Genomic DNA, 11,173 nt, shown 5'->3' with positions numbered 1-11,173 from the left:
CCTCTTTTTCTGTTAGTCACCTTCTACTGTTGCCCCACTCTTTCAGCATCTTTCCCTTTTCCCAGACTTGTATTATCCCAGAAAATGTGCCCTGTTATTTTCAAAGAAGGGTTGAATTAAGCTAATGGCCACACAATTGAAGTAATTGTGCAGAAATCCTCAACTCCAAAAATGGGTTATTGGGTTATTGGGAGTTATTGGGCTCCTCAGTATTACCTCTGTATTGGGCATTATTCTATTATTCATGATAATCAAATCATTTAGAATTAAAGATGGAAGCGAATGTTTGGAAGTGAATATTTTGACGTGTTGAAAGATATCAAGCACGAATAAAAACATGCTGGTTGAAGGCGGTACGATCTAGTTGCTGTTTACTGTTGACCTTTTGTTGGGGCGTTGATCGCTTTTAGGGCCTGATATTTACTTCCCTCGGTTTTAGGCCAATGCTCGGATAAAGCTTTAGATTGCGACGACACATTGCAGTCAAAGTTTGCACAGAAATCTGTCTTCACCCGTCGCTGTGCTGTAATATTTCAGCAACGTTCGAAACAGGGGGTGCTTTGTCCTAGTTATGAAGCCAATAACTTTGTTTACTTTTGCCAACAGCTATCAACCCTTGGTAACGTTGATAAGGGCTATCATCGCTGCCCTCTCCACACGGCCTTCTGTCTCCTGAAACCATCTGTCAGTCTTCTCTTGGGTTTTCTCTCCAGTGAGCAACCACAACTGACAGGGCGTGGCCTGTGTCGTCGTTGTTGTCATTGGCTGTGGGCCCGTGCTTGCGTTATCTTCGGTGGAACATTTGCTAGTTCCACCCTAGATAGTGCCTGGGACTCGTAGTCCTGCCCACTGCTCCTAATTACATCATGAGCCACAAAAAGTGGCATGTGTTTGTTCGCCATGCTCACAGTTGGCAGACGGCTACCGCTTCATAGTGAGGAGTTTCCTGTCTGTCATGAATGGGTTTTACCTTTACCAGTTAGTCAAGACAAACGACATAAGTCTGACAGGTGTTGGCTTCACTAGACTGTAAAGGTGCGGGCTGCGACTGTGTGAATATGCTTTTTTAGGTATCGGTTGCAGATAGGGAACGTTGCTCGTCTGTTAGTGAGACGGATGCTTCAGGTATGGAGGTAGTTAAGAGAGTGGTGCAGCTCACGTTACTGGATTAAGGACGCAATTGAAAGATGGCGTTTCTGAAGAGCCTGGTTCCAGTCATCATCTCAGGGGAACCGAATAGAGCTGCGCCCAAGGATTCAGGGTCGCGGCTCCTCCACATGAAACGACTGGGCCTGCTGGTCATGGGACAGACCATTGACGAGGACCCGGTAGCGCAGGTGATAGCTGCTGATCCAGGGATCAGCCACCCCAGGCCTGACAGTAATAACCGAAGTCGCCTCAAAGGTACAACTAGAGTAGAAAAGATTCAGCACACTAGGCTTTATTGTCAATGGCTTCTCAAATCATTAGTCCTAATTCCAAATCTGACTGTGACCAGGCATCATGGTAACATCGCTAGTGGTGCTTTTCCTTCAGCACACTTGGAAACAAAGATGTAGAATTGGTCAAATGTAGTAGAATATTTCAACAAAACAATCAGCAAGTGACGTCTCTCACCTCTCTTGACCATGTAATATGCGCAGGTTCACTTCCTAGCAGATACTCTATGCCGTCACTCTCACCAACCTTTTGCAATTTGAACAATAAAATTGAAAAAGGCTCCAATGCGATTTATACCATAAAAACACCCCATTATTAGCATAAATGTACTGTAATAAGAGGTGGTGTAACTATAATCAGTCTAAAATGCTGTGTCGGTTTGTACATTTGTTTAAGGAACTATGTGATAAGTGAGGCTCAGGGTCACGATGGTATAAATTGCACAAATATATTGCAGTGTAACAAAAAGTTTAGGGGTGACATAATGTTTGAGGGGGGAAAGTAAATTTATTTTCCCATTTGGCATCCTAATGTATCGCAATATATCACACTGCCACCTGTGTATCAGGATGTTTTAACATTGATGTTCCCTCTGCGTATGTGGTCATTTGAAATTAATCAAACTGTCTGATGCTTCACTGGATTCGTGCTCTACTTCTGCGTACCAGCCAACACTGCACAGATGTGTTAAAATACTAGGCTGCAGATGCAAAGAGTTAAAGAAACTTATCTGATAAATACACCAGGTTCACTGTCACAGAAGTAATAATTCAGTGCAATAATCTATATTACTAAAATAATCATTACCAGACACTGTTATGTAAGGCTTATCCATAAGGACTTCACTACTCTTTAATCTGGGTAAGTGAAGTTTGTGTGATATTCAAACTGCGTGTTGTGCCGACTGCGTTAATCATCTCAAGGAGGCGTCTAACATCAGTAGACACCGTATTTATGGTACATTTTTGATCTGTGTGCACATCAAATACTCTGTGTTGTGATGACACTGAGTTGATTCCTCGACGGGCTGGTTTGCCTAAAAAAAATGTTTCTTTCTTTCCAACTAGGAAACAGCCGTCATATTAGAAAAGTCTCCTTTTTTCAACATGTGGGTGGTGGCAAAGGTGACAATGGTGAGTTGTGTAACGTGTTGTGTGGTTTGATCGCTACAGGAGTGAGTGTAAGAGAATACAAAGGGAATGATACGCAAAGGTGGCGGTGTGGTTTATTCAGGTATTGGGATTATTTTCATTTGATTTGAATTTGAGTGCCTCCCTTGATGGGAGTCGACTTTCATGAAGGTGCTTCTCATCCCATCAGGTTTCTCTGGATAGAGTCATAAAGTACTTGAATTTGCATATTTTGGGAGATTATATGTGGTAGTGTAATGAAATCGTTGCAGCAGCATTTTGTGTTACAATTTGTGCATATTTATTGCATGTTTTGTAGGTTGTTTTTATATGTTGTGATTTTTTTTTCTTGAAGAACTGAAGACACTGACCTGGACTAATGTAGTCCTGAGGCTTTGTTGTTAATAGCTGACTGGAGTGACCCAAACACTGTAGTGACACACTTTGGGGCGGAGCCTGCACTTGGTTTAAATGCGTTATTGTGGCAATGACACCGTGAATCATTGTTTAAGTTTTTCCATTTCCTGTGCTTTAGCTGTGTGAACTGCACGCCGATGGTTTGCAAAGAGGTGCTGAGTGGTGTGGCGACCTTTCATAATTTGTACCTATGATGAGATAAGGTTTAATTAAGGTTGGCCTGTTGTTCTTTTGACTGTTCTTAAGACTTTGGAATGTTCCCTCTCTTGAAATCTTCAAGTGGAATTATATTGGAGAAGAAGGGACCTCTAATTACGATGGAATACATCTGGTTTGTGCAGGAAGTTATTCCTGTAACACCTTGCATTATACTGTAATCTTAACGGTACAGTCTATTAACCTGCCCAAGGCAAAGCTGAGTTAATCAATAGCTCGGTAAAGGTCCAGACCATGGGCCCCTGCTGGGGTAAAAAAGCTCATTAACCCACTTACAAGAAAAAAGAATTTCCTTAAGTAGCAGTGAGTGTGTGTGTGTGTGTGTGTGTGTGTGTGTATATGTATACACACACACATATAATGTGTATATACAGTATATGTATATAGAAAACTGTTGTATATTAAAATATATATTATTAATAATATATCTATTTTATTTTTTTTTAAATAAAGGGTGTCTTCCAGTGGTTAGTCCCTGAGAGCTGTGAGAATGTGAAGGGAGGAGTGAGTTTAGACTTGTGCTGTATACCCAGATGGCTCTAACTGGTGTGTCCTCTGCAGCCCAGGCACCACTGGGGAGGTCAGGGATTAAATTACAGTTTATCGATTATTGTTCCCACCACTGCCCTTCAGAGGGGCTGGGACAGGAAATGCATCCTCCAGCCTCCAGAGGAACAGCTCCTCTATAATGTCAGCAGAAAGGATGGCCAGTTATCCATCGCTGCTCCCATTTTGTGAATGGGGCATCTGTAGCCGGCCCTGATTGTGTATTTAGTAGACATTATTTAATCAGCGGGCTCCTCTTTCCAGGAAGTCAGTCATGTTTATTTGCAGCTTACGTCACTTGTGTTAGGCAGCAGCTCTTAGCACTAATGTTGTCAGTTCATCTTCTGCTTCCCATTAGCCATAAAGCTTCACAGTCTGTATTTCTATGTGATCTTGGAGCACAAGCATCAGCGTACCAAAACATCTTTACATGTCAGTGACGGGTCTTAAAGCATCACCTGGTTTGTATGTAAAAATCATTGATCCAGTGGATTAAGAAGACAATGATTCTCCAAACTGTCTCGCACTCAGACACCTCGCTGTATACAGAACTTCCAACATGTTATCAAGGAAAACATTGTCGAATTGATCCAACTGTGCAGTGGAAGGAATCTGTACTTGTTTATGACAAGACAGACTTTCACAGTGGAAGCCAGCATCAGGGTAGCACCAGCCAGGGCTTCACAAAGCATCTGCTTGTCTCTGTGGTTTTTTTTTTTTGCACTGTGCTCTGCCTCATTTTGCATAACTTGTGAAGTGGAGGACATGTGACATAGGGTGTCACAGGGAGAGAAATGAAGACAAAACTGAAAGACAAAGAGTTAGTCTTTTCCCACGGCAGTTCTCTTCAGAATATTTTGGTAACAGCCTAATCCTGAGCTGGATATATATTGCTCAATGTCATGTGAATCTGGTCTGAGGCTGTGCAAGTGCAGAAAGAAAACAGACTCACTTATGCAACGTGCTAGTTTGTTTATTATTGTCTGTGTTACTATGCTTTAAACCTTTTGGACAAACACTGATGTAATGCCTCCAATGGGTGTGAGCAGCTAGCTCGGGAAGATGATGGTGCTCTGAACTGTGAGACTCTCCAGTAACAGTGTGAGATATCGATGGATACGTGCTTTAAATTCTGCCACAGTTCCGACTCAAACCGGAGAGCAGTTTAAGATTGTTGCATATGCACCCTGTGTTCGATTAATCCCTTCCTTTCTTTCCCATTCTCTCCCATCCTCCTATTCTTCCCCTCCTGCTGCAGTCGGGGGTGACGCATCAGTATTGCTGTAGAGCTTACAGGAAGTGGCGTTTTGATAGGCCAGAGGAGAAGCAGCACAGTAGCAGCTCTGACATGCATATGCATCGCTGAAACCCAGCCAGGGAACACTCGCAGCATTTTGATGACATCATTCGCCCCACACCGCGCTCCCACCTCCCCCCGTTGTGTGTTGAAACAAGATTGCTCTCACTCAGAGAATGGAGCAGGCATCGGTGAAAGAACCAGAGCTAGCTGGGAAGGGGAGGGGCCGCTTGTAAGCAAATGAAGAGAGAGAAGGCACTTTTGGGGGAGGCGGAGGGTGGTGGACTGCGCTATGATCTACGACTGGCACACACGTACACACAGGAAGGAGAAAGAGACGGAATATCGCAGCGTATTGTTAAGAGTTTTGCCGTAGGCTGTTTTGCTGCTGGGTTGTTTTTTTACATTTTTTTTAATTTTTATTGTGCAACAAAGTTCGCAGAGGTTTGTCCGTCACCGTTCTGGATTCTTCTGTGCTGGAATGGGGATGCGTGACGGTGTGGACTGGCAAGTGGGCAGCAGGCACTGGTGGAGAATACTTCTCTAACTAGCCAGCTCTACTCTTCTTTCATTCCCCGCTCCGTTTTCGATGCCAGAGAACAGGCTGTGTGAAAAAGAACAACTTGGTGGCACTTCTCGGATCTGTCTTCCTGACCAGCTGCTCACTGCTCTTGTTCTCCACCATGTCTGTAACCATCACCTGTGGAGGGTAGTTTTCATCTCTGCTCAACCGAAAGGAGCCCCAAATGTGAAGAGCCTACACATTTCCTTTTTTTAAATGACATTTCGGTGAAATGTACTTTTGATCAGCCATGTAAAAATCGTCTCCCGTGCTGAACCGAAACTTTGGAGGAACACCATGCTGAGCCTCCAGGATTCCGTATTCTTTGAGATCAGCATCAAATCTCTGCTCAAGTCGTGGAGCAGCAGCTGTGAGTACCCTGCCAAGCCAGCGCTCATGTTTACATTCTTCACCCGGCCACCAGACTTATCTCCTCCACCCAGCAAGGAGACACTTTGCAGCATTACATGTCCGCGTGCAGTGAAATCATGCTCGGAGGTTTCCTGTTTCCTCCCTGTAGGAGAAAAGTGGTTATTAATGGAGTTGTCAGGATGACTGATGGTGGTTCACCAGGCTTGTTTCATGCGTATGCAGGTTGCAGCGGCTCTCTCCTCTCCTCCCGTGTTTATCCTGCTACTGGTTCCTGGTTGTCCATAGATATGCTTTTATTGATGATCATAGTCTCATGGATTAAGGAACACTTTGTTTAAGATACTTCTTTATTTTTCTTTTAATACTTTGACAACAGAAGCCATAACCAGTATTTCCTCATTCGTAGCTCATAGCACAATCTTTATTCTCCATTTTCCTGCCTATAAGCCTCTGGTGCTGCTAATCTTCCCTCTTATTGATCTATCTTGTACTTCTCTCCTATTATTAGCTTCCCTTGCAGTGCGTGTCATATTGGCTGTGAAAGAGGATCTGGTTCATTCTTCTCCCTGAGATATACAGTATTATACATTGACTTGTTTAGCAATAGTTTTTAGTTTTCAATCTGTCCCATAGCACATTTGTTTGCATTAATCATCAGTTATCTTTAGCAGAAATGGTCTCGGATGTTCACTGCGTTGGCTATGCTTTAGTTCCAGAGCATTAACACATTTTTACAAGGCATTTTTAGGAAAGGAATGTTTATTTTTAATGGAGCAGTAGAGTTGCCCTGCTTAAGGAATGCTGCAGAGAAAGTATCAGCAACATCATCAAAGATCAACAAGAATCACATGAGCCAAGGATTCTTTAGCAAAATAGATTTTCCTTTGTTAATTATGCTGCCTGTTTCTAAAGTGACCCTCAGCTTTTGACCATGAACTTATCAGCTTTGTTTGTTTTGTCCTTCTTAACTTACATTTATAACCATTATTTGTAAGAAATTCCATTCAAAGACAACAGGATTACACTTCTGAGTTGCATTTAATTATATTCATAATGTGCACAAATGTTATCATAAGAGGAAGATAAATGATTATTTTATTCCATCAGGAAATGTCTGTCTTCTATATGCCACAATATATTCTCTTATTGAATGGGGAAATTAGCTCCTATGGTAAAAGAATCGTGGCAGCACCATTTCTGAACTATAATTATCATTGAAATTAGACCCAGGATCACATAGTTTACAACATGGAATCAAAGCCATCGCATATTTGAGTATGTGAAGGCTGTCGTACCCACAGGTTTCATTAATTTATTTATAACTAGTGAAACTACACACTTCTTGGTATTAAAACCAAACCCAGCTTTATTGCTTATGTTCAGAGGTTCACGCAACCCTTTCTGTTTTGCAACTGCGGTTCTATAGTGTGCTATCGAAATGAATAATGTGATGAGGCAAAAATTCTGATTTACTGCCAGTTGTTACGGTCATATTAGTCCTTAATCTTTTGGAAAATATTTTGTATGGAGGAAGAACTCTGCTGTTGATCGTAAGATCTAGTGTTTTTAGAGGTACTGAGAGGAAACCTATGATTGGTGGATGCAGGTGCTGCACTGATAGTTGACTTTCTGCACACAGGACCTCAGGTGCCCAGCCTGGGTGACCATTGGGTTCACGGCCACAATATTTCTTTCCAGATCTCGAGCTTTAAAGAGTCCTGGTTGTTCCAGACTTCTTTCATTTTAAAATGGCAGGGGCCTCCAAGCTCCTGGGATCCACCAGTGAAGCAGAAATAGTTTTATAGCCTCTATATGTAGATTGATTCAGTCCCTTTGATCCGATGGTTTGTTTGTTTCCTCAGATATACATTATGAACTGTGATACCTCATGTAGACAGGTGTGTGTCTGCCCAAATCATGCCCACACAGAGACATTAACCACAGATGGACTCCAATGAAGGTGTAGAGATGATCAGGAGAATGGAAGAAGCCCAAAACCGAACGATACATACGTCTATATACAATACTATATCATTTATTTTGACAGCCCTTGCTCTTATACAAAGTTAAAAGGGTTTTAAGGACATACTATCTTTAGAACATGGCTGTAGGAGATAACAAACCACAAAAAGTGTCTGTCATGGAAGAAGGAGCAAACCTACATCAGGCAGTATTTTTTATTTTATTTTAAGAAAATGGGAACACAATGATGTTATACAATTCTGACAGATTAACTGGTGATAATCTGGGATAATGTGATGGTCAAGGTTCAGTGCTCAATGGCTGGTTTCCCACAGTAAACTTTTGTGTACAATGTTTTAAAAGGTAGCCTTTAAAAAAAATAAAATAAAATCTTGGTTTGAAAGGTTTTAGTTTCTGCCTGGAATTAAGGATTTTGTGCAGCTTTCTGGCAAAAATGAAACTGTTCTAATGGGGATTCACAATCTTTATGACACTGAGTAAAATGTCAATCATAATGATAATAAAAATAACTAAAGAAATAAAATTTAGACTCGCTGTCTTTTGGACCCAAGACGTCATCCAGTTTGGTACTGAAATGTGCCACAAATGCTACTTTTTTGGAAGTTAAAATGGGTCTGATACCAGGGTTCAGCCTCGCAACTTTTATTTTCCAGCATGACGAATTAGCTCTGACAAGATCCAACACTATATGTGGCACAAAATAAGGTCCAACTTCAAATGTAACCGAGGTGGGACGATGTCCTCAAAGCCCCAACAAATGTCAAGAGGGTCTTTTACATATTATCCCCAATCCCTGCTTCAGGATTTTGCATTTAAATTTGACTGGGAAAAGAAACCTTGTCTTTAGGTCACAGATGAGTCAGTGAGTGCAGCTTCAGCGAGTGCTGCCGCTGGTTTAAAATAGGGACCATTGAACCACTTCTGTTTCTGTTGTGTGATGTTTTTCTCTCTTGCATCAACTTTAAGCAAATACGGATTTGACTGCTAGTTTGTCTTCGGGAGAAAATAAAGCTCATTTCAAGTACTTCAAGTAAAGATAAGAATAAATGTATTATTTTGTATTTTTTAAATTTAAATAACAAATGCACACGTGAAAGATTTAAACAAACTTCAGTTGGGAAAAAAAGAAGAAGGCTGGCAACTACTGTTGAAAATCACAGTGGAAGTTAAGTTATTTCTGATTGAGCAGTGTGACAGTTGTGAAATATAAACACAGATTTTTTTTTTTGCCCCCCCCCCCACACGTTCATCACTTTCGTTTCCCTTGGTGGTACTTTAAGTTAATATAGAAAATTCTTTTGCAAAAATGAGCATTCATCAGTATTTCTCTGGCTCTGCATCAGGCTTCTTCTTTTATCACACTTATAACGTTTCACAACGTGATCACAATATGATTATCCTTGTTAATTTTTTTAAGGTTATTCACCTCACTGTGGGCAAATGTCTCATTTTAGAACCTTGGAAAAAATGTGGTCGGTTGTTGAGTCAGTTTGCCTTTTTTGGAAATGTCTGGGCTGCTTTTAATTAGACATAGACCATGACACTGCATGTTTAACCAGGCTACTTATTAAATATGGTCTTTTAATTTAATGAGCTACTCTTGAATGTCACTATATTATTTCCCAACCTTTTCTCTCCACAGCTTCTGCACCAGTCAGTAGCAGCGTGAGCAGACGCCGTGCCCCCTCCTTAGTGACTCCCCTCTCGTGGGAGAAGCAAAGCATTGCCGCCATGTCAAGCATCACCATTGACCCCGAGCTGAAGCCCGGGGAGTTTGTCATAAAGAGTCTGTTTGCTGAGTTTGCTGTGCTGGCTGAGAAGAAGATTGAGATGGTGATGGCCGAGCCGCTGGTGAGTCTGCAGAGGCTGACATCTGGTGTCAAAACACACAGGAAATGAAATTTGTAACACAAGGAATCATTTGGTGCTGTCGAAACAGGCTTTTGCAACCGAGTCACATTCCTTTTAAACTGGCACAAGAGGAACATCAAAATACTCATCCTGTATATACAAATATTACTGTCAATGCAGAATGTTTAATTAAAGCTGGTCAGTAACATAATTTATTATAAATGATTGCATAAATTAAGAGGCATTAAAAATGAGTAAGCCATTTATTTTTCACAAGCTCGGGCCATTGTTAGGATCATATTTACTGGAATACAGATAATTTGAATGTCACAAGCTTCTCAGGATGTTGTGTAAAGACATCTGTGTCCTGAAGGTCCCTTACCTGGTTAATCAGTATTCCTATTACGGTTGTGAGTTAAAAAATGGAAGCTAGCATAAAATGTTTGCGTGAATAGTTTTCTGTCATTGTAAAATGTTTGTGAGTTCAGTTGAATAGTGTATATGTAGTGTAATAGTGTCCAAACTAGAGAAAGTGTGTAAAGGTGGTTGATGCAAACACTGATGACGACGTTGAAAGAAGTAAAAGGTTCAGCAGCAGTGATGTGAGTGACTCTGCAAAAAAATCTGCTGCTCAGCTTCTTTAATTGTGATAATGAAGTTTTGGAAAAGCCCAGTAAGTTTTTGGTGGTTTTATTGCTTTGGCCAAGCAGAATATTAATGTGCTTTCACACCATATCATGGGGTTTCTGGTTCATTTACTCTTTGACTCTCTTACGTATGTTGCAGGAGAAACCCCTGTCCCGATCCCTTCAGAGAGGGGAAGATGCACAATTTGACCAGGTCAGTATGTTCGCACTCAGAACCTCCAGGTTAATGAGGCATTTGGCTTCTTCTGGGCCACTCTCCCCATTTTGTTTCCTCTGCCAGTGCGTAATATCTGAATCCCCAGTTCCTATCACTGTGACCTGTCTATGCCTCATCGGTAGCTGCTGCAGAATCTTATACAATAGGCCCGTCTGCTGCAGAATGCTTTTTCAGCACTGCACAAAGCCAAAGAGGATACGGTGCTATAGATCCATCTGTCCCATTGTAAACCAGGAAGAGAAAATGGGTATAGAGAGTGCAAAATTGAGTGCAGAATTGCTGTGTCACTCCTGACTACTAAATCAGTATTAGGCACTGGAGTGCATCTCTGTGACAGTGTAAGGGTGGACAAGCAGGTGCCCACATAATGTTGCATTTGTCCTAGAATTGTTTTTACTCTCTTCAAAAACACGTAAATACAGACCAGCTCCTTAAATGAAATGTGCCGAATCATTTTCTGAACACTTGCATGACACATTTTTATATTTTGCAATG

The 11,173-nt window shown here is 41.4% G+C and overlaps 1 protein-coding gene across 4 annotated transcripts in view; it reads left to right on the top strand.

Annotated features, from left to right (window-relative positions):
• The first annotated feature begins 896 nt into the window (after window positions 1-896).
• The window catches only part of fryl (furry homolog, like), a 40,171-nt gene continuing 29,894 nt past the window's right edge, over window positions 897-11,173 (top strand). For 2 of the 4 annotated variants that reach the window (XM_057039296.1, XM_057039293.1), the window contains exons 1-4: window positions 897-1,404; window positions 2,508-2,573; window positions 9,606-9,814; window positions 10,601-10,654. In XM_057039296.1, coding sequence (XP_056895276.1) covers window positions 1,188-1,404; window positions 2,508-2,573; window positions 9,606-9,814; window positions 10,601-10,654 — 546 coding nt within the window. In that variant the 5' untranslated portion in view covers window positions 897-1,187. Of the gene's footprint in view, window positions 1,405-2,507; window positions 2,574-5,345; window positions 5,979-9,605; window positions 9,815-10,600; window positions 10,655-11,173 lie in introns of those variants that run through there. The other 2 variants (XM_057039294.1, XM_057039295.1) reach the window with 2 other exon arrangements.

Source organism: Takifugu flavidus, chromosome 7 (genome assembly GCF_003711565.1).
Source record: "Takifugu flavidus isolate HTHZ2018 chromosome 7, ASM371156v2, whole genome shotgun sequence".
NCBI classification, from domain to species: domain Eukaryota; kingdom Metazoa; phylum Chordata; class Actinopteri; order Tetraodontiformes; family Tetraodontidae; genus Takifugu; species Takifugu flavidus.
This window is presented reverse-complemented; position numbering and strand designations above follow the sequence as displayed.